General features: G+C 41.5%; 1 protein-coding gene across 1 annotated transcript; it reads left to right on the top strand.

Annotated features, from left to right (window-relative positions):
• The first annotated feature begins 425 nt into the window (after positions 1-425).
• CRYM (crystallin mu) lies at positions 426-24,302 on the top strand. Its single transcript, XM_061401369.1, has 8 exons — positions 426-684; positions 1,178-1,331; positions 3,240-3,302; positions 9,974-10,075; positions 17,140-17,323; positions 20,690-20,811; positions 21,502-21,586; positions 23,947-24,302. The coding sequence occupies exons 1-8, from the start codon at positions 515-517 to the stop codon at positions 24,009-24,011; spliced, it is 945 nt and encodes a 314-aa protein (XP_061257353.1). The 5' UTR covers positions 426-514; the 3' UTR covers positions 24,012-24,302.
• The last annotated feature ends 186 nt before the right edge of the window (positions 24,303-24,488 follow it).

Genomic DNA, 24,488 nt, shown 5'->3' with positions numbered 1-24,488 from the left:
TTGAATTAGTTAACCCCAAGAGAAAACTGTGCAACAGGCAGGCAACTGGGGGTGGGAATGGGAATGGGAGTGGGAAGGAATTTGGGATAAGGGACTCCAGATGGAGACAGAATTGAAAGGAAAATGGTTTTTAATAACTTTCTATCGCCTTACATCCAAGACCTCCTAAGATGTAGGCAATAATTTAAGAAATAAGTGGGGAGCCAAACTAACACGTTTTGCAAGGAATGTGACCACAGCTAACTACAGGAATTGAGAAAGTGGACCCAAGGATACCAACTCCCAGCCCGCCCGCTGCCTCAACTCCAACCTAGGGGAAACCGCGACTGGAGCGGACCCAACTCTCGCAATCCTGCAGATGGGGGTGGGAGGAAAACGGCTTTGCTCCGCCCTCCGAGCTGGGCGGTGACCTGTAGGCGGCAGCGCTCCCAGCTTTCCCCGGCTCTCATTTAGAGCACAGCACTAGAAACGCGGATCGCCGTGAGCGCTCTGAGGTTAGAAGTCCGGCGGCGACATGAGCTCGAGGCCGGTGTTCCTGAGCGCGGCTGATGTACAGGACCACCTCCGCAGCTCCAGCCTGCTCATCGCGCCTCTGGAGACCGCTCTGGCCAACTTCTCCAGCGGCCCCGACGGAGGAGTCGTGCAGCCTGTGCGCACCGTGGTGCCAGTCGCCAAGCACAGGGGGTAAGTGAGGAAGGCCGGGTCCGGGGCTGGAGAAACTGGAAAGGAGGAAGGGGAGGGGTGAGAAGGGAAGCAGCAGGAGAAAAGAAAGGAGGGCTTCCCTAATCCCTACTAATAACACCTTTCACCTAATTTGAGCAACCCACTGTGGGCGCTTTAAAGCTGTTATCTGGTTTCATTCAACACACTCCATATGAACGTGGCTATTGATGCAGCTATTTGCTGATGGGAAAACCGAAGACTCAAGAGGTGAAGCGAATGACCCAAGGTTATGGCAGCTAGTAAGTGGCAGAACTGGGGTGGTTTTTCTCATCCAGAGGCAGACTCGAACGTACTCTGCACACTGCTAAAGGCAACGGCAGAGGGATGGGGACAAAGGAGGGAGAAGGCCAGTAGGGCAGTGAGTGGGGAAAGAGAAAGAAAGGGACATAGGGACTTGACAGGATGTCTCAGCATCGACAGGAAGGGGTTGAAGTTGCTCCCTCTCTTCTTCTAGGTTCCTGGGGGTCATGCCTGCCTACAGTGCAGCAGAGGACGCCCTGACCACCAAGCTGGTCACCTTCTACGAGGACCACAGCGCCACCTCCACTGTCCCCTCCCATCAGGCTACCGTGCTACTCTTCCAGCCGAGCAATGGCTCCCTTCTGGCGGTGAGCAACTCCCTGCCCAGGGGTTTAGCGGGGGCCCCTGTGCACAAAGCTAGCTCAGAATTTAGGCAAGGGGGCGTATTGAATGTGACCACATATGCCCCTCTCTGAATGACTGGATGCCAGTGACTGTGCAGGTTACCTGTGACTGTGTATCTGTTTCTAGGACTGCCTGAGGATGTAACCCAGCATCAGAGACCACTGCTGCTTCCAGTGTGTGAACTTGCGGAAGTAATGATCTCGTCATTCTTGCAGTGATCTTGTCCTATTACCAGTTACTACAAATATACAGCTTGCACAAATCCAGTAGCTAAGGAAACTTTTAACAGGAATCTGTAACATGAAGTTACATGAGTTACAGATTAGGGGCGCTCTCTAATACCTGGGAGTTTTTTCTAAGGGGTATACACAGTGACCTGTTTTAACATTTAATGATAATATAAAAAAAATAGTAGTGGTCTGTATTTGTGAATTACTTTGTGTATGTCAGACACTGTTCTAAATACTTCATATGTATTAATGCTTTTAATTCTTAAAACCACTCTGTGAGGTAATTTTATTACCCCATTTTGTAGATGAGAAAATTGAGTCAAAGAGCAACTATGCCAAGCATTGCCAAGTTTACATAGCTAACAGGGACACTGATGGACTTCATACCTACTCTGTGTGAGCCCAGGGCCTATACTGTCTTAGCATAGTAGACTATGCTCCTCTGCCTTTCTGATTGCCACTTACTGGGCACTTATTATGTGCCAGGCAGAAGAAATTGATCTCATTCAATTCTGACAACTTTCCTCTAAAATTTTCTCAGAATTTCAGGCTCCCCAAGGAAGCTGGCTACGTATTACTCCTCTGAAAAGAGTATTTAGTTCTTGACAACTTCTGCTCACCCAATGGAAATGACATCCATACTACTTACCAAGAGTGCTTACCCAGGAAATTGGTACCACCTCAGGCTTTGGAACTAAATGACAGGGCCTGAAATTCTTCCTGAATCTGACTGATAGCCAAGCAGTTCACTTCCTTGTCCATAAAATGAGAATACTGCTACTACTTGATGAGGATCAATTGAGATGAATAATATAAACAGAGGCCAGCAGAGCAAAGGATGGTGGTTATTACTAGCCAGGTATAATTCAGAACCACCTGGGGAGATTTTAAAAACAATGTCGTCTGGGTCCTCTCCCTAGTGATCCAGATTCAGTTAGCCTAAGGATATATCTGAGCATCAGTATCTTCACAAACCTACCCAAGTGTGCAGGAGGAGTTGAGAGCCACTGAGGTAGAGTTTCAGGGCCCTTGCACAGGTGTCAGGTGACTTACTTTGAGAATCCTGGGGCAAATAAAGCAAAATGGGCATTTCTTGAGGGCTGGCCACATGTTAAATGTCTTCATTTTTGCCAATGCTTTTAAACCTCACAAAAACCCTATGAATGGTTGCCATTATCTTTGTTTGTACAGGTAGGAAAAACAAAGTGCTTAGAGATTAAGATATTTGTTCAAAGTTACATATCTTATAAGTGGAGGAATTGGTTCCAGGCAAAACACTCTCCTTGCAGACTATTATGATGCTTTCTGGTGCTTCCCAGGTACTAGTGGTTAAAGATCCACCTGCCAATGCAAGAGACACAGAGATGCAAGAGACACAGGTTTGATCCCTGGATCAGGAAGATTTCCCAGAGTAGGAAATGGCAACCCACTCCAGCCAATATTCCTGCCTGGAAAATCCCATAGACAGAGGAGTCTAGTGGGCTATAGTCCATGGGGTCGCAAGGAGTCAGACACAACTGAACCCACACACACACATACACACACACAATGCTTCCAGGGCTAACTCTTTTAGAGCATCTTCTCTCTGCTTAAGTGGTGAATCCAGGTGCCCCTTGCTCACTGTCTCTCCTTTCCTCCAAGGTCATGGATGGAAATGTCATAACTGCAAAGAGAACAGCTGCAGTGTCTGCCATTGCCACCAAGGTAAGATTAGTGCAAGCTGGTGGGTGGAATTGAGTATCTCAAATTTGAAGGTCTAAGTAGAAGTGAGGAACATTTTTATTTTCTATGGGCATAGGTGAAATATCATATGCCAAATGTAGGATATCCGATGAGCACAGTGATTCACAAAATGATTGGCTACCATAATGAGCCCAAGATTCTGGGTACCTTACATGTGCTCTTTCCGACCATCACCCCAGCCTTGATGATTATCTCCTTTTGCCAAGTATAGGAAATATGACTCACAGAGGTTTTGCAAGTTGATCAGGATCACACAGCTAATAAGTGGCAGAGCAGGAATTTAAAACTTAACCTCTTGATTCCCAGACTGCTTTCCTGCCCCTGATCCACACTGTTCCTGGCAAATCAGTGTGGTTGCCTCATAGGCCAGGGTCAGGACTACACTAAAAGCAGAGGGGACAACATATCCGAGCCAGAAAAATGTATTCATTCAGATCCTATCATGTGTCAGGCACTGTTCTAAATGTCAGAGATGTGGTAGTGAACAAAACAGAGGGTGACATGCACAGGGCTGGTGAGACAATAAAATAAAAAGTGAAATTCGTAGTATGATTTGCTAAAAAAAAAAAAAAAAAGTAACCAACAACAAACCCTTTTTGAGTTTAATAATAGGCTAGAGTTTGCTCCTAAACCACCACCCACACCACCAGTTAGAAGGATGAAAATAAAGCAGAATCGAGGGTATTGGGAAGCAGTGGCATTTAAAATGATCAAGGAAAGACCTCACTGAGGTGACATTTGAGTAAAGACTGAAAAAAAAGTGAGTGACTGAAACAGGAGGAGGGTAGGAGCAGAAGGAATAGCAAGTGATACAGGTGATAATGTTTCTAAGCAGTGCAAGGGCACCCTACAAGAAGAACAGTATTTTTAGAGGTTAGGGTGAAAAAGAAGAGGTATGGAATCTTTCACATTAAAGATCTGGGAGTGCTGACTTATGAGGCCTAGGCAGAAAGGAAACGTGGGGCCAGTGGAGGGTTGGAGCAGCAAAGACCAGATGTTCAGATTGTGAGTGTTTTAAGGTCTTCTAAACACATGATGATGGAGAAGGCAATAGCACCCCACTCCAGTACTCTTGCCTGGAAAACCCCATGGATGGAGGAGCCTGGAAGGCTTCAGTCCATGTGGTCTCAAAGAGTTGGACATGACTGAGCAACTTCACTTTCACTTTTCACGCATTGGAGAAGGAAATGGCAATCCACTCCAGTGTTCTTGCCTAGAGAATCCCAGGGATGGGGGAGCCTGGTGGGCTGCCGTCTCTGGGGTCGCACAGAGTCGGACATGACTGAAGCAACTTAGCAGCAGCAGCAGCAGCAAACACATGATGATGGAAAAGGCAATGGCACCCCACTCCAGTACTCTTGCCTGGAAAACCCCATGGATGGAGGAGCCTGGAAGGCTGCAGTCCATGTGGTCTCAAAGAGTTGGACACGACTGAGCAACTTCACTTTCACTTTTCACTTTCATGCATTGGAGAAGGAAATGGCAACCCACTCCAGTGTTCTTGCCTGGAGAATCCCAGGGACGGGGGAGTCTGGTGGGCTGCCATCTACGGGGTCACACAGAGTCAGACATGACTGAAATGACTTAGCAGTAGCAATAGCAAACACATGATGATAAGGGAAGAATGTGGGGCTAAATCTGGTAATTATGTAGCAAGGGATTAGACTACAGTACGCACCTTGAGGAACTGTTTTTTGTTTGTTTGTTTAATTATATCCAGACCCAACTCAGATTAAAGTAATCAAGGGTCTCTGAGGTATGTTCCCTGGTAACTTAGAGGGACTCTAACAATATTGCCCTATATTTGAAAAGGACTTTGATTTTTTCCAAAATAATTTTCAACCCATTGTCTCAACTTATTTTTGGGTTTGTGTGAGAAAGGCAGAGCAAGAATTACTGGCCTCATTTTGTGCAGAAAGAAATGGAGATTAAGATTTCCTGAAGTCAGACAGCACAGGTAGCTATAGGTCTTCTTGTCCCAGGCAAATAGTTTCCAGCCCAGGCTATGCAGCAGCAGCCTCTGGAAATTTTTTTTTTTTAATTCAAAAAATTGAATTGAAATCTCTGAATGTAAGGCCAAAGTGTTTTCGTTTTTTATGCTTTCTAGTTAATTCTGATGATCAACCAGGTTAATTCTTCTAGACCCAGCTCTCAGTTACACTGTGCTTTTTGAATGGATAAAAATATGCACTCCAAGAAATGTTAAGAATCATTGAGTTGATGCTTCAGAGCTTAGGCTTAAACTACACCACTTTTTTCCTAGGGACTCGGTTGAGCTATTTCAATAAGGAGCAAGGATTTATTTTACTTTTTGTGCTATAGGAGTAGAATGTTTTCTTTCCCATCACTTCTATTTTATTTAGGGCTTTCGGGAGAAGGACAAGTATTAGGAAGTTCTTGGGTTTGATGGACACTGTAACTTTGTGTCTGGGTTGCACATACCCTGAGTTGGGGACTCTGGCATGCTTTCTCAGGGTGACAATGCGTATCAGGGTTTATTCTTGACATGCAATTATTCAGCAAATACTTAAGTGCCCACCAAGCACCAGGTCCTGTGCTCAGCATGGGACATAGAATGGTGACTAAAACCAAATACAGAACCTGCAGTCACGGAGCACAGAGTACATTTGGGGAGATAGATATTAATCTAAAGATTGCACCAGTTAACGTGAAAACTACAGTCCTGACAGATACATTGAATGAAAGGGGAGCAAAACAAAAAGTGGGGTGGGGGGAGTGTCTTGCTCCAGGCTGTGGGATTTGCCAAGGCTTATGGGCTTCCCTTATGGCTCAGCTGGTGAAGAATCCGCCTACAATGCGGGAGACTTGGGTTCTATCCCTGGATTGGGAAGATTCCCTCAAGAAAGGGACAGTTACCCACTCCAGTATTCTTGCCTGGAGAATTCCATGGACTGTATGGTCCATGAGGTCACAGAGTCAGACACAACTGAGAGACTTACATTTCTTTTGTGAGGGTTAGCTGAGCTTCACTTCAGTTTAGTTCAGTTGCTTAGTCGTGTCTGACTCTTTGCAACTCCATGGACTGCAGCACACCAGGCTTCCCTGTCCATCACCAACTCCTGGAGCCTACTCAAACTCATGTCCATTGAGTCGGTGATGCCATCCAACCATCTCATCCTCTGTTGTCCCTTTCTCCTCCTGCCTTAAATCTTTCCCAGCATCAGGGTCTTTTCAAATGAGTCAGTTCTTCACATCAGGTGGCCAAAGTATTGGAGCTTCAGCTTCAACATCAGTCCTTCCAATGAACATTCAGGACCGATTTCCTTTATGATGGACTAGTTGGATCTCCTTGCAGTCCAACGGACTCTCAAGAGTCTTCTCCAACACCACAGTTCAAAAGCATCAATTCTTTGGCTCTCAGTTTTCTTTATAGTCCAATTCTCACATCCATACATGACCACTGGAAAAACCATAGCCTTGACTAGACGGACCTTTGTTGGCAAGGTAATGTCTCTGCTTTTTAATATACTGTCTAGGTTGGTCATAGCTTTTCTTCCAAAGAGCAAGCGTCATTTTAATTTCATGGCTGCAGTCACCATCTGCAGTGATTTTGGCACCCAAGAAAATAAAGTCTGTCCCTGTTTCCATTGTTTCCCCATCTATTCGTCATCAAATGATGGGCCCAGATGCCGTGATCTTAGTTTTCTGAATGTTGAGTTTTAAGCCAGCTTTTTCACTCCTTCATCAAGAGGCTTTTTAGTTCTTCTTCACTTTCTGCCATAAGGGTGGTGTCATCTGCATATCTGAGGTTGTTGATATTTCTCCTGGCAATCTTGATTCCAGCTTGTGCTTCATCCAGCCCAGCATTTCACTCTGCATATAAGTTAAATAAGGAGGGTGACAATACACAGCCTTGACATACTCCTTTTTCGATTTGGAACCGAGATCCAAAATAGCTGAACTTGCATTAGAATAATAATAGGATTTACTTGTGAGGAGCAGAAGGGAAAGTACTCCAGGCAAAGGAAAGAACCTGTGGAGAGCAAAGCCCTGTGGTTGATAAAGGCGTGTGTGCTTGGAGAGCAGCAAGGAGGCTTCTTGCCTGAAAGACCAGAGGTGCAGAGAGTATGTCCAGAGGGGGGAAGCTGGGCTGACCAGAGGGCCAGACCACGCAAGGCCTTAGTGAATGCAAATGAAACATAGTCTTTCAAACTCTTTAAGAAACGTAGCAGATTCATATATATGTTTTTAATTATCTGTATGCTCTAGGAAAAGAATGAAGTGGCACCAATCCTATTATGATTTAATAAATATCATAAATGTTATACCATTTAGGAAAAGAGATGTCAGTTTTAACATTATTATCAGGGCAGCAATGTGTCAAGCAGGACAAGCAAGCAGAATTACAGATTTACTCTCAGAGGTTAAAGGTTACTTTTACAGGAAACTGCAACAATTTCTGAAGCCCACATGTACTTCCAAGAATAGATTTATATTAACTGAGAACAGAAAAAAAATTATTTAGTTAAAGAAAAATTACCTAATTCTCCTTACTGAGTGGGAACATAAGTTATTATCATTTGGAAACCTTTTCAAATCAAGTTTCTTTGAACTATAGTTGATGGCAGAAAATGGTATCTCTCCTGTGCAGCTACAGGAGAGAGAATCTCTAATCATCTGCTAATATTTGAGACTCCTTTTAGCTAGTGATTAATGATTAAAAACATTTTTGTTTTTAAGGTTGCACTCCAGAATCTCAATAATGGCAATTATTGATACAGAGCAGATCAAGATCAACTTTTATTAAATGAAATAGAGAAAAGACAGAAGATAGTCTTATTTAACACAGATGGTTTGAGAGCAAGTGATGTCCTTTCTCAATGCCAGTAGTTCTTGACTGGAAACAGTTAAGACCAACTGTTTCCAGAGACCAACTGCCCCAGAGACAGTTAGCAATGTTTGAAGACATTTTTGGTTGTCACAGTTGAGGGCATTCATTTCATTCATTCATTTCAGTTGCTCAGTCGTGTCCCACTCTTTATGACCCCATGAATCACAGCACGCCTCCCTGTCCATCACCAACTCCCAGAGTTCACTCAGACTTATGTCCATCTGTCCATCGAGTCAGTGATGCCATCCAGCCATCTCATCCTCTGTCGTCCCCTTCTCCTCCTGCCCCCAATCCCTCCCAGCATCAGAGTCTTTTCCAATGAGTCAACTCTTCGCATGAGGTGGCCAAAGTACTGGAGTTTCAGCTTTAGCATCATTCCTTCCAAAGAAATCCGAGGGCTAGTCTCTTTCAGAATGGACTGGTTGGATCTCCTTGTAGTCCAAGGGACTCTCAAGAGTCTTCTCCAACACCACAGTTCAAAAGCATCAATTCTTCGGCGCTCAGACTTCTTCACAGTCCAACTCTCACATCCATACATGACCACAGGAAAAACCATAGCCTTGACTAGATGGACCTTTGTTGGCAAAGTAATGTCTCTGCTTTTGAATATGCTATCTAGGTTGGTCATAATTTTCCTTCCAAGGAGTAAGCATCTTTTAATTTCATGGCTGCAGTCACCATCTGCATTGATTTTGGAGCCCCAAAAATAAAGTCTGACACTGTTCCACTGTTTCCCCATCTATTTCCCATGAAGTGATGGGACCAGATGCCATGATCTTTGTTTTCTGAATGTTGAGCTTTAAGCCAACTTTTTCACTCTCCACTGAGGGCATAGGGGGTGCTAATGGACGGAGGCCAGGGATGCTGCCAAGCATCCTTCAGTGCACAGTACGGCCCTCTCACCTGCCAACTACCCAAAGCCTGCCAACAAAGAATTATCCAGCCCAAATATCAGTAGTGCTGAGGTCAAGAAACCCTGCTGTATTTCTCATAGGTAAGAGTAGATACGTGCCAATTCTGTGCAAATAAGACTGTCTCTGTTTTAATGGAACTTACATACAAGTACAGGAAAATAAATTTGTAAACAAACAAGTGCTATGAAGTGGTAAATTCTATCAGAGAGGTCAGAAAGACTTTACTGGAGAGCTGATCATACAACTTCATCCCCAAATAAAGATGCACATATACCCTGAGGAGGTCCCACAAATGCCATCTCTACATTCCTCTTTAAAGGAAGACAGAGGCTGAGACAGGATCAACAGAGAGTAGGCACAGAGAATATAGCTTGAGAACCTAGGTTCACAAGGATTCATGGATTCCAAAAGCAACTCACAGCTCTGAGAAGTAGGTTGGTTTATCATGTCCCTGAGATGGGGTAGCACAGGAGAAAGCATGTGGGCACTGGAGAATGAAAGATGAGGTTTTGGATCCCTACTGTGCCATTTAATAATTACAGGGCTCTAAGCAAGTTACATAACTTCTTTGGACCTCTATTTCTTTATCTGTAAGAAGAGGATAACTGGGAGCATCTAGTGCATGGGGTTAATTGTCTGGACTAAAAGAGATCGTGAAGGTTAAGCATTGGTATATATTATGTACCCAGTTAAGGCTTTTCTCTCCCTCCCGCACCATACAGAGTGGAAATAAAAATACAAAATGACATCTCCTTGATTGCCTGAGAGGTTTTGAATAAAGGTCCCCTGATTCTCAAACTGTACTTGATCCTCTCCTGACTTCAAGAGTCTCTCTTGATCTTTTTTATCTCCTTTCTCTCAAATAGTTTTTGAAACCTCCCAACAGTGAAGTGTTGTGTATCCTTGGAGCTGGGGTCCAGGCTTACAGCCATTATGAGGTCTTCACAGAACAGTTCTTCTTTAAGGAGGTAAGTCCAGGGAGGGAGGTGGGGGATGTGGGGAGGAAGCAGCAGTCACATTTCTCTGTACTCCTTTGTTAAAATGTAAGTTATGCTGAAATTGTCAGGTTGGGAGTACAACCATCTAGACCATTCTTTTATTGACTTGTGTGAAAGTCCCATTGGAGATGAAGAGTTGGGAGGAAGGCCTGAGTCACTTCTTCCAGTTTCTCAGTTTGTGGAGTACACCTAGGCACACAGAACCTATGCAGTTACTTAAAGGATTGTATTATATCCAGGGCATACATGCAGTTATTCTTTCGGCCCCTTTCTGTTGCTTCTCTTAGCAGAATCTGGGGTCCTTAAGTATTCAAGGGTTAGGAATCCAGGAACTGACAATGAGGTCTGGAGAGCAGGAGGCCACAGCATGCCCCTTCAAAGCCTAGACATCAGTGCACTTTTCCCCATTCTGCCTGGCTCACGCTTCCTGTTATTTTTGATACACTTGATACTGCTTATATTTGATTTTTTTTCTGTGTGTGAGAGGCGTGGGGCAGATTTAAGGTGTGATTTTTTATGATAGAACCAGTACCTCTGCTTTGAGAAATGAAAATATAAGGAAGAAAAAAAAAAAGAAAAATCCCCTTTAATCTGTTTTCAAAGTCAAGTAGTTAACATTTCTAGTCTTCTCTCATCTGCTTTTCATAACACAGTTTTATGATTTTTTATGCTTTTCACCAAGGTATAATTGACATACAATATCATATGAGTTTCAGGTGTACATCATGGTGATTGGATATTTATAGGCATTTCAAAATGGTCACCATGATAAATCTGGTTACCCTTTGTCACCATACAAAGTTATTATAGCATTATTGACTGTATTCTTTATGCTGCACATTGTATCCCCATGACTTAATTATTTTATAACTAGAAGTGTGTACTTCTTAATCCCCTTCATCTATTTCACTCATCCCCAGCTCCTCCCTCACCCTTCCAGTGATCACCACAAGGAGTTTCTCTTGTGTATATATGTATGTGTGTATGTATTTCTCTTGTGTATGTATATTTGTTCTCTGTGTGTATATATCAGTTTCTCAGTTATTTTCTTTGTTCATTCATTTGAGGTTTTTTTTGATTCCACATCTAAGTGAGATCATATACTATTTGCCTTTCTCTGTCTAACTTATTTTGCGTAGCATAAAAACCCTCAAGATCCACACATTTTTGTCTCAGCTAACAAAATTTCATTATTTTTATGGATGAACAGTATTTCATTTTGTGTGTGTGTGTACATGACAGTTGCTTTATCCATTTATTCACTGATGGACACAGGTTGTTTCCATATCCTGGTTATTGTAAATAATGCTGCAGTGAATATGGGAGTACCTACTGCTTTTTGCCTTACTGTTTTGTTTCCTTCAGAGAAATACCCAGAACTGGAATTACTGGATCATATGGTAGTTTTTTGTTCTCTATTTTTTATTTAAATTTAAAAAAATGTTTACAATCTCATGTTGGCTTCTGCCATACAACAGTGTAAATTATACATACATCCCCTCTCTCCCTAGCCTCCCTCCCCTGCCCCCATCCCATCCCTCCAGGTCATCACAGAGAGCCAGACTGGGCTCCCTGTGCTACCCAGCAACCTCTCACCAGCTACTCTTCTTACACCTGATATTGTATGTATGATGGTGCTACTTTCTCAACTCATGCCACTCTCTCCCTCCCACACAGTGTCCACAAGTCCATGCTCTATATCTATAAAATAGTTTCATTAGCATCATTTTTCTAGATTCCATATATATGTGTTAATATACTATATTTGTTTTTCTCTTTCTGACATGCTTCACTCTTTATAACAGGATTTAGGTTCATCCACCTCACTAGAACTGACCTGATTCAAATTTGTTCGTTTTTATGGCTGAGTAATATTCCATTGTATATATGTACCACATCTTCTTTATCCATTCATCAATTGATGAACATCTAGGTTGCTTCCAGGTCCTGGGTATTGTAAACAGTGCTGCTATGAACACTGGGCTACAGGTGTCTTTTTGATTATTTTTTTCTCAAGGTATATGCCCAGTAGTGGGATTGCTGGATCATATGCTAGTTTTTTTCCTAGATTTTAAAGGACTCTCCATAATGGCTGTATCAGTTTGCATTCCCACCAACAGTGTAGGAGGGTTCCCTTTCCTGCACATCCTCTCCAGCATTTATTATTTTAGATTTTTTGTTGATGGCCATTTTGACTGGTATGAGGTGATACCTAATCGTAGTTTTGATTTGCATTTCTCTAAAAGTTAGTGATGTTGAGCATCTTTTGTCTTTGCCATCTGTATGTCTTCTTTGGAGAAGTGTCTTTAGGTCTTCTGTCCGTTTTTTGATTGGACTGTTTGTTTTCCTAATATTGAGCTGTATGAGCTGCTTATTGGAGTATAGTTGAGTCACAATGTTGTGTTAGTTTTAAGTATACGGAAACATGATTTTTATTTTTATATATATATTGTTTTTCAGATTCTTTTCACATACAAATTATTACAGAATATTGAGTAAAGTTTCCCATGTAATATAGTTGGTCATCATTGATTATCTGCTTTATAGATAGTAGTGTGTATATGCTAATTCCAACCTCCAAATTTATCCCTCACCCTCAGCCTTTGCCCTATGGTAACTATAAATTTGTTTTTGAAGTCTTTGAGTCTGTTTCTGAAATAAGCTCATTTGTATCATTTTTTTTAGATTCCACATATAAGTGGTATCATATGATATTTGTCTTTCTCTGATTTACTTCACTTAGTATGGTAATCTATAGGTCATCCATGTTGCTGCAGATGGCATTATTTCATTCTTTTAATGGCTGAGTAATATTCCATTTTATGTATGTATCACATCTTCTATGTTCATTCATCTGTCTATAGACATTTAGGTTGCTTCCATGTCTTGGCTATTATAAATAGTGCTATAGTGAACATTGAGGTGTATGTATCTTTTCAATTTGTGGTGTTCTCTGGATATATGCCCCGGAGTGGGATTCCTGGATCATATGGTAGCTCTATTTTTACTTTTTTAAGGAACTTCCAAACTGTTTTCTATAGTGACTTCACCAGTTTACATTCCCACTGTGTGGGAGGGTTCCGTTTTCTGCACATACTCCTCCAGCATTTGTTGTTTGTGAACTTTTTGATTATGGCCATTTTGACTAGTGTGAAGTGATACCTCATTGTAGTTTTGATTTGCATTTCTCTAACAATGAGTGATGTTGAGCATCTTTTCATATGCTTTTTGGCCATTTGTATGTCTTCTTTGAAGAAATGTCTATTTAGACCTTCCGCCCATTTTTTAATAGGGTTCTCTTTCAATTGAGCTGCATGAGCTGTTTGAATATTTTGGAGATTAATCCCTTGTTGGTCACTTCATTTGGAAATATTTTCACCCATTCTTTGGGTTATCTTTTCGTTTTGTTATGGTTTGTTTTGCCGTACTAAAGCTTTTAAGTTTAATTAGGTCATATTTGTTTATTTTTGTTTTTAATTCCATTACTCTAGGAAGTAGACCCAAAAAGTTATTGTTGTGATTTATGTCAATGAGTGTCCTGCCAATGTTTTCCTCTAAGAGTTTTATAGTGTCTAAGCTTACATTTAGGTTTTAATTCATTTTTAGTTTATTTTTGTGTGTGATGTTAGAAAGTGTTCTAATTTAATTTTTAAAATGTAGCTGTCCAGTTTTCCCAGCACCACTTATTGAAGACACTGTCTTTTCTCCATTGCATCATCTTACCTCCTGCACTAGAGAGCAATTATAGATGGATGCGTTTATCTCTGGGCTGTCTATCTTGTTCCATTGATCTATATGTCTGTTTTTAAGCCAGTACCATTACTGTTTTGATTACTGTAGTTCTGTAGTATAGTCAAAAGTCAGTGACACTAACTCCTTAAGCACCATTTTTCTTTCTCAAGATTGCTTTGGATATTCAGGGTCTTTGGTGTTTCTATACAAATTTTTAAATTTTTTGTTCTAGTTCTATGAAAAATGCCATGAGTAATTTGTAAATTACCTTGGGTAGTATAGTTATTTTACCAATATTGATTCTTCTAATCCAAGAACATGGTGTATCTTTCCATCTGTTTGTGTCATCTTTGATTTATTTCATCAGCATCTTGTAGTTTTTAGAGTACAGGTCTTTGCCTCTTATGGTAGGTTTATTCCTACACATTCTATTCCCTTTGATGTGATGGTAAATGGGATTTTTGCCATAATTTCTCTTTCTGATCTTTTGTTTTTAGCCCATAGAAATGCAATAGATTCCTGTGTGTTAATTTTGTATCCTGCAATTTAATGAATTCATTGATGAGCTCTAATAGTTTTCTTGTAGCATCTTTAGGATTTTCTGTATCATCTGCAAACAGTGACAGTTTTATCTCTTCTTTTCCTATTTGAATTCCTTTTACTTCTTTTTCTTCTCTGATTGCCATGGCTAGGACTTCCAAAACTATGTTGAATAAAAGTAGTGAGAGTAAACATCCTTGTCTTCTTGATCTTAGAAGATATTGCTTTCAGCTTTTCAACACTGGGTTATCTGTGGGTTTGTCATATATGTCCTGTATTAGGTTGAGGTATGCTCTCTCTATGCTCACTTTTGGAGAGTTTTTATCATAAATGGGTATTGAATTTTGTTAAAAGCTTTTCCTGCATCTACTAAGATGATCATATGGTTTTCACTCTTCAGTTTGTTAATGTGGTGTATCACACTGACTGATTTGCAAATGTTGAAAACTTCTTGCATCCCAGGGATCAGTCCTGCTCGATCACGGTGTATGATCTTTTAATATATCATTGGGCTCAGTTTGCTAGTAGTTTGTTGAGTACTTTTGCATATATGGTCATCAGTGATATTGGCCTATAATTTCTTGTTTTGTGGCATCTTTGTCTGGTTTTGGAATTAGGTGATGACAGCCTCATAGAATGAGTTTGGGAGTGTTCTTTCCTCTGAAATTTTTGGAATAGTTTCAGAGGGATCATGTTAGCTTTTCTCTAAATGTTTGATGAAATTCACCCATAAAGTTGTCTGGTTATGGACTTTTGTTTGTTGGGAGTTTTTTACTCATGGTTTCAATTTCATTGCTTGCGATTGATCTGTTCATATTTTCTACTTCTTTGATTCAGTTTGGGAGATTTGTCCTCTTCTCATAGGTTGTCCATTTTATTAACGTATAGTTGCTTGTAGTACTCTCATGATCTTTTGTATTTATGCGGTGTCAGTTGTGACTTCTTTTTCATTTCTAATTTTATTACTTTGAGTCTTCTTTTTCTTAATGAGTCTGGCTAAAGGTTTCTCAATTTTGTTTATCTTTCCAAAAAACCAGCTTTTAGTTTCATTGATATTTCCCATTGTTTTCTTTGTCTCTATTTAAGTTCTGATCTTTGCAACTTATTTCCTTCTACTAACGTTGGGTTTTGTTTGTTCCTCTTTCTCTAATTGCTTTAGGTATAAGGTTAGGTTATTTATTTGATATTTTTCTTGTTTTCTGAAGTAAACTTGTATTGCTATAAATTTCCCTCTTGGAATTGCTTTTGCTGAATCCCAGAGGGTTTGGATCATCATGTTTTCATTTTTTATTTATCTCTAGGTGCTTTTTTCCTTTGCCTTTGATTTCTTCAGTGACCCATTGGTTGTTTAGTAACATATTGTTTAGCCATCACTTGTTTGTGTTTTTTTCAATTTTTCCCTTGTAGTTGATTTCTAATTTAATAGTGATGTGAATGGTGGACTTAATAGTTTCTTTGGAAAAATATTTATTGAGAACCTTTGCCCATTTTAAATAAGGTTGTTTATTTTTATATTAAGTTTTATAAGTTCTTTGTATTTTTTGAATATTAACTTCTTTTAATGTAGTTTTAATCATTAATCTTTTAATCATAGTTTTAATAGTTTTCACCGAATGTTGTAACATCAGTTTTCCAGCTTACCTCATATTGGTATAGTATTTCAACTTTTCTATCAAGAACGGTAGTATGGTTAACCATTTTCTTATAACTGGGCTTATTATACTGTTTTCACCTTAATTAATGAACTTATTCACATATAACATTTATTTCTATACTCATTATATTTCCTTATGAGGGCTTCTTTAGGCCTTATTTTCAACTGAAGCCTGACAACTGCCACCGCAGACATTAAAATGTATTAAACAAGCTAGCAAGTCCCCACTTCCTGGTGATGCCAGTGACCACCCTCTCCCTGCAAGCACTTCCCAGGAATCTAATTGTAGCTACTATTCTTGACTTCTCCTCTGTTGCACCATTCACTCCTGTAAGTAAGTGTTAGTTGCTCAGTCATGCCCAACTCTTTGTAACCCCATGGACTCTAGCCCACAAGGCTCCTCTGTCCATGAACTTCTCCAGACAAGAATACTAGAGAGAGTAGTCATTCCCTTCTCCAGGGGATCTTCCAAAGCCAGGGATCAAACCTGGGTCTCCTGCATTGCAGGCAGATTCTTTACCATTTGAGCCACCAGGTAAGTCCCAATTTACTCCTGAAATCCTTCCAATTTTTAATTCCTTAAATATCCTTCAGAGATCAAGCTGTCCCATGCACAGCACTGCACATCCTGTTTGTTAATCTCACACCTGTTATGACTCCCTTACAGAGGCCCAGACATAAACCGTGAGTTTGATGCTGACCTTGTCAGTTATGATTTGCATTTACATATATGTAAACTTAGGCTGAATGAGGTTAAATAGCTTCAGAAACAGTAAGTGACAGAGCAAAGTTTGATTCTAAACCTGTCTAGCTCCAGAATTTGCTCTGCTAATCACTAAGCTATATAATAGCTATTACACTACTGAGGCTGCATGTCTCAAGCTAGAATTGAAAAACCTCCCCCCCTTCCTGACATGGAAATGGAGTAGAGAAAGGTCATTTTCAAATCTGGCCTAGACAAATGTTCATTCACCTTAAGGAATGATTTAATTAACTGCAGCCTTAACCCTAGAGTAGTTCAACTTTTCTTTGTAACTCCTAGGTTTGATGAAATGTAAACAGCCAAATAATCACAGCACCAATGTCCCTTTTATTCCCCTGAATGAAGGTGAGAATATGGAACCGCACCAAAGAAAATGCAGAGAAGTTTGTGAACACGGTGCCAGGAGAAGTGCGGATCTGTTCATCGGTCCAGGAGGCTGTGACGGGGGCAGATGTGATCATCACAGTCACCATGGCAACAGAGCCCATTTTGTTTGGTGAATGGGTGAAGCCTGGGGCTCACATCAATGGTAAGCAGAGTGGCTCCATGAACACTGGATGGCCAGACTCTCCCTTGACTGGACCAAGAGGCTGCATCTGCAGAGTTGTTTTATTCATGCAGAATGCCTGAGCTTTTTACTGGCCTCAGAAACATTTGAACCTTAAAGAAACAGTATGCACTCCAAAGTATGAAACAAAAATCACAAACTCAAAACTAATAAATTTAATTAAAATTTTATAAAGTATAATATGGCCAATGATCAATTATAACTCACTTCTTAAATGTCATGAAATTTAATTACAAAAGCCAAATGACTCACTTGTTCTTACCAACACTTTGGAATTAATTTTTTTTAATTACAGCACAAAATACATTTTATGTGACTAAATGCATTTATGTGAATGCTTTTTCATATGTGGGGTAGGATAATTGGGACTTTAAACATAAGAGTTCCTTGGGCTCCTGAAGATCCTTAGATGACCCTGGGAGTTATAGCAAGATCTGGTCTATATTAAATACTTTGTCTAGCAGGTGCTGTTCTAAATTCTTTGTTATGTACTATATCACTGAATCTTGAAAACAACCTTATGAAGTAGGAACTATTGTTATCATGACCCCTGTATGGTAGGTAAACCAAGGCATGGAAAGATTAAGTAACTTGCCCAAAGTCAAAGGTTTTTAGAGGCAAAGCTGGGATTTGAACTGAGGCAATATACCCTCAAAGCCTAATATCTTGAATGATGCTCTATGTTATCTTTTAGTAAGAAAACTGAAGTCTGATTAGCAAGCAATTGAAGGCTAGATAATTTAAACACGGTGCCAGTGCCCCATGTTTTAGTGACAGGCACATAGGGTGAACTCTAAGATCTCTGCACACATGTGCAAGGGCCAAGTATCATGATTATTTGTTCTTTCACAAATGTGTATTGAATCCCTACCATGGTGCAGGCACTGTTTTACATGCTGGGGAAGCCAAAGTAAACCAGCCATCAAGGTCACTGCTTTCCTGCTGTTTACATTCTAGAGAAGGGAGGTAGACAATAAACAAATAGATGAGCTAGATAGTTCCAGCTAAAGGTTAAGCTCTATGAAGGAAACAAAACATGTATGATTGAAGAATGGGCCATAGAAAATTGAAGGTTTCAGCCTGTATGGGACCGGTATTATGAATGTGAATCCAGGGGATAGGTCTTATTGTTCATAAAGCCAGACTCAAACAGTAAGAGCATTTCTAGAAGGACTTGGAACTTCAAGAGAAGTCAGTTCTGGGTAAAATGGACAAGAGCTGAATCTTCAATAAGACTGAGTTGATTTTTTTTTCCAGCTTAAAGTAGAACATATTTGCTATCTTAATTTCTGTGGTTAGGAGTCTAGACATGGGTTAGCTAAGTCCTCTGCTCATGCAGGATGAAAGCAAGGTGTTTTCCAGGCTGCAATCTCATCTAGAGCTTGGAGTCTTCTTCCCAGCTCACATGGTTGTGGCAGTCCTTTGTGTTGTAGGACAAGGATGCAAGTTTCCTTGGGGCTGCTCTCAGCTCCAGTTGGCTGTCCACATTTCTTTTCATGTGGACACTCTACCTTCAAAGATAGCAACAGAGAATCTCCCTCATGTTGTATACCTCTCACACTTCGAATGTCTCACTAGGAAGAGCTAACTTGATTTTGAGTTGAGGAGTCTGGTATCTTTCCCTGATCTAAAGACAAAATTGGTTTGTGTGTTTAGAGGCAGTAAATATACTTAAGAAAAGTATGTTACAAGTAGAATTGACAGGGAAACACCAACAACAGATTTTACTTACTTTACAACTTGGCTGAGAGTTAGGCCCAATTCCACCCGTCCCTGCATACCCCTCATTCTTTCTCAGCATCCCACCAGCCAGTCTCTGACCCTCACCCAGTGTAACCCCACTGAAGGAAGGCCAAAGCCCAGCCTGAGTCAGGCCCCTCCCTTTGCTTCCTGGACCACCTCCATTGGCTTGAGTGGCCTTATGCAACCCTTTGAGAATTCACCATGCTCCAAATTAGGGGGAACAAGTGCAATCAGAAGAGGTGGCTTGAGAGGCTAGGGTTTTTCCCACCAGCTTATGATTTATTTACAAGCTTCATTAGTTGGTGCTTCTGTTCTATAGAACTCCTCACACAAACAACCTTCAAGATGGACATTTTGCATCACTGTCTTTGACAATTAGAGTGTTGGGGAACAACAGGAGAGGGAACAAGTAGAGAAAACTGGATGGCAGTGAGAGAAGGCTTACAAATGCTGCCTTATATTTGTATAAAGCTTTATAGCCGTTTCCAAAGACTGGCTGCCATGGGCTGGATCCAGCCAGCAGATGTGTTTTGTTTAGGCCATAGAGTGTTAAGTGTTCTGAAAACCAAGAAATAACACATGCAAATAGATTTCCTGCTTCTCTTTTTACAAAAGGAGCAGGGGGGCGGGGGGAGGGCTATCTAAGAGTGGCCCTGCGTTCTTACATGGCAATGGTTCTGCTTGAGCAGAATAGTTAGTGCTCCCTTTAGAAGGGCCTGCTTTCTTCTCTGTGCTGAGTTCTCCACCATTTCTAATCCAGTTCTTCTAACCAGTGCTGCTCATTTTCATTACCTTCCTGGTCCTGCAAGCATTTGATTCAGTCTCAGCCTTATCCTATGTCCCAGTGCCAGGAGGCATGATTCCTTGGATTCATCATTATGGTTCTGGGCTCTGCAGAGGATGTGAAACCTTGGTGCTGGGGTGCAACCAGTTTCCTGTTTACTGGGGCTTCTCTGTGACCCTGACACTGGGCTTTTTTTCTCATGAGGTGATAAAAGTGGTTGGGAACGAGGAATGGGAATGATTGAAGAGCAAGCAGACAGACAGAAGATAGAGGAGTGTGGGGTATTAATAAGCTCCAAGTGATGTCTCTGCTTTAGGGTTTGTGTAAGGAAGTCGCTGCTCCTGATAAGCAGAAGAAGCATGAAAGGCATGTGCTCTTTTAGAGTCATAGATGCACTTATTGTATATATAACCTTGGCACATACCTCTTCTTTGAGCCTCAGTTTGAGTACCTTTTAAATGGGAATCAAAAATGAATGTACTTGTGAGGACTTTAAATAGTATGTGTGAAACATCCCAGCGATAGTAGGCACACAGTACATGAATGCTAAGTTGCCTCAAAATACTTTTTTATTAATGAGAATGGACATGAAATGGAAAGGAGAAAATGCCAAGTGTCATTCTTATTAGTGAACTCAGTCTTGTTGTTTGGGAGGGAGTTGGCCTGGGGAAATGAGGCATTCCACAGTCATTCCCACGTGTCCTCTGTCACTTCCTTTTCCCCTCCCCTTTCATTCTTTGGAGGCTGCAGTATCCCCTGTGACTACTTCAAGGCTCAGGGTCTCTTTTGCTGTCATTTAGCCATCGGCGCCAGCAGACCGGACTGGAGAGAGCTGGATGACGAGCTCATGAAACAGGCTGTGCTGTATGTGGATTCCCAGGAGGCCGCCCTGAAAGAGTCTGGAGATGTCCTCTTGTCAGGGGTGAGCCTCCTTCTGTTGCTTATGTCTGACTGTCCTCACCTGGATCCCGGGGTTTCATTAATACCCCCTTCTCTCTGGCCTGCTCCAGATCTCCGTAACTCCCACCTCTTTGTGGGGTGACAACTCTAAAATATCTTTCCATCCTTTCTAATTCCCTTCTAAAATAACGTGGCAATTATGTGGTGACATGTGTTTTCCTGTTCGCTTTGCCTTAAGAGATCAGCTTGATGGCCTTTTCCATTGGATTGGGCTGTCTTGTAAAGCAGTAGGATTGGAAGATAGGAGCCTCTGGAAACTTTCCCAGTATGGCCAACAAATCAGGACTAGTGTTGACTGCTTTCGGACCTTTTTTTCATAACCAGGGCATAGCAGTAAGAAGGGGGCTGCCAAAATGAGTGTTCAGATAAGAACAGGCCTGTTTCTTCACTGATACAGTGTCCTGGCAGGACATTCCCCTGGCTGCAGATTTGTATTTCTGCAGTCATGGTATCACAAAAGCAGATGAACCCACTTCTCATCCCCAAAAAAGATTTAAGGGAGAGTCTTCCTCCCTGACATCATTAAGTTTATAGAAGGTCATTTTATCAAGTTTTCCCTTATCCAGGTCAGGGACACCCTGTCCTGGCTTCAGAAGCTGGTCCTGAGCCATATTAGCTCCATGACCTGGGTCAACGTGTGTTCATTTGACAGGCCGAGATCTTCGCTGAGCTGGGAGAAGTGGTGAAGGGAGTGAAACCAGCCCACTGTGAGAAAACTACCGTGTTCAAGTCTCTGGGTAAGAGTCATTGCTCCCAGGGCACAAACTTAACCAGAACACAGGTAGGTTTACCCATTGGTGGGAAGAGGAATGAGTCAGCAGGCTCCGTAACTGAATCATTGTGCAGTCTATCACTTAGGTCAATTATTTACGTCTTGGCATAGTGGTGAAGCCCGTGAACTCTGGAACTGGGTGGTCCTGGGTTGGATTCCCCCCTGTGCTATTCCTTAGACATGCATCCTTGGGCAAGTGATCTCACCTCTTTGAGTCAGTTTTCTCACCACCTGTTACCTAGAGTTTTTGTGAGAATTAAGTGGTATGTGTGTATAAAATGATTTGCCCATAACAAGCATCAGCATTAAAACATTTAGACTTTGATCTAAATGAAACTCAGAGGAAGATATCCTTCAAAGGTGGAGGGGCAGGAGAAAAAGGTGTTTAAAAACAGGGAGCTTAAGATAAATAACAGGGAGACCCATCATGAGGGCAACCCAGACAGGAAGTACAGCCTGACCTTTTTTCCCCCTCCTTCCCTAACTTTCTGCTTGCTGATTTAAGAAGGTCTTCAATGGGGAGCACCATAACCATCTTGAGTTAGCACAGGCAGAAGCCCATCAGAGAAGGGGCTCCCTTCTTCAGCTGGTTTGCCTCTCAGCCCAGCTCTCCCATTTTAAGGAAATGAACACATATGGTAACAGAGCTAATATTCAGCTCCTACATCTAAAATATTGAAGTACTCTCAAAATGGTTGGTAAATAGTTGCTGCCCGAGCCCCTCAACCTTGCCAGACCTTCAGTTCAGTTCAGTTCAGTCACTCAGTTGTTTCCGACTCTTTGCGACCCCATGAATCGCAGCACGCCAGGCCTCCCTGTCCATCACCAACTCCCAGAGTTCACCCAGACTCACGTCCATTGAGTCAGTGATGCCATCCAGCCATCTCATCCTCTGTCGTTCCCTTCTCCTCCTGCCCCCAATCCCTCCCAGCATCAGAGTCTTTTCCAATGAGTCAACTCTTTGCATGAAGTAGCCAAAGTACTGGAGTTTCAGCTTTAGCGTCATTCCTTCCAAAGAAATCCCAGGGCTAATCTCCTTCAGAATGGACTGGTTGTATCTCCTTGCAGTCCAAGGGACTCTCAAGAGTCTTCTCCAACACCACAGTTCAAAAGCATCAATTTTTCAGCACTCAGCCTTCTTCACAGTCCAACTCTCACATCCATACATGACCACAGGAAAAACCACAGCCTTGACTAGATGGACCTTTGTTGGCAAAGTAATGTCTCTGCTTTTGAATATGCTATCTAGGTTGGTCATAACTTTCCTTCCAAGCCAGACGTTACATATATTTTAATGATCAAGCACCCAAAGTGTTAATGCTTGACAGAGTATTAACAGTACTCTGCCCACCCAGCACCCATGCCAGTCAAAATGTATCTATGCCTTACCATCTGTTAAATATATTTTTAATTTTTCATGCATAGAAAGACAGGCAAACACAGTATAAGCTTTATCTAGAGCCTGGTTCAGAGACATCACACTGATCTAGTTGAGTATGAAAGAGTTTCATTGTTCCTTAGCAGATCAGAGGTCAGCTGGCCCCCTTCAGGAGACACAGCACTGGAAACCTGATCTACAGTCCTGAGCAATTTTTACTTTCTCACTTTTGGGGGTTGGTTTACTGGCACATCCCTTCATCTAGCAGATGCATATTAAATCCCTACTATGTATCAAGCTCCATACCGTGTACAGTGGTAGTTACAAAAATAAAAGCCAGCCCCTGCCTTTAAGAACATATTCCCATTCAAGGTTAAGGATATTTGCCCAAAACTCTAAGATAAAGGGGGAATTGCTGAAAGACTTAGGGTTTGGACTGGACCAAAGGTCCAACAAACGACAGAGCATGCGCCAAACCCAACCTACCATCTGTTTTCCTACAGCCCACAATGAAATGGTGTCTACATTTTCAAATGACTGGGGGGGAAAGGAATATTTCATGACACATAAAAATTATAAGAAATTCAAACTAAAGTGTCCATAAAGAAAGTTTTCTTGGAGCACAGTCAGGCTCATCTGTTTACCTGATGTCTAAAGTCACATGTGTACTACAGCCGAGGTGAGTAACTGCAAGTAACGGGCATGCAAAGCCTTACATATTTATTATCTGGCTGTTTACAGAAAGTTTTCTGACCCCCTGAACTTTGGTGAGCGTTGCTTGCCTTATTTTACCCTTCACAGACTCTTCAAGCCTGAACTCACCTCTGGGTGCTTAGTCCTTGTTACCCTGATGGGCACTGTATTAGGGAACTGCTGGTTCTGGGACCTGGGCTGTTTGGGGAAAAGTTGTTCTGACAAAAGTTAAACCAAATTTCTGTCCATTCCAGGAATGGCGGTGGAAGACATGGTTGCAGCCAAACTAGTATATGATTCCTGGTCATCTGGTAAATGAAACAAAGGAACTTTGTGTCAAGTGGATGCTACAGCTCAAAGGGTGTTAACCCTAGTTGTCTCACAATCGTTTCATAATCTCTAGATTAAAAGAAGGGTTCTAGCCCAGTGATCTGTAGTTTTATGCATACTGTGTCTTACCTTAAATAATGAGATCCTCTTTTGTGTTTGTAGTTAGAAAACAAAACCAAGTGACCATCCTGTGTCATGCCAGATTATACTAGTGCTCCCTTTGCCCTGTATTTCACTACCTTTTGTAATTCCCTGAAATAAAGCTTTTTCCAATTCTGCAGTTCTTGTTTTCGTAACTTCTATCCTTCACAGCAAGGAAAGTGAGGAGATCAAGTGCTCATGTTCACTCCCCGAAGGCTCTCCAATGGCCGTAGTTAATTTTTTTCTATTTTATTAATTGAAATACAGTTTACATACCATAAGTCTACATTTTGAAGTGGTGGATGTAATTCAGTGTTATTAGTAT

The sequence above is a fragment of the Bos javanicus genome, chromosome 25 (assembly GCF_032452875.1).
Source record: "Bos javanicus breed banteng chromosome 25, ARS-OSU_banteng_1.0, whole genome shotgun sequence".
Classification (NCBI taxonomy): domain Eukaryota; kingdom Metazoa; phylum Chordata; class Mammalia; order Artiodactyla; family Bovidae; genus Bos; species Bos javanicus.
The sequence above is the reverse complement of the archived record's forward strand: the minus strand, read 5'-3'. Positions and strand labels throughout refer to the sequence as shown.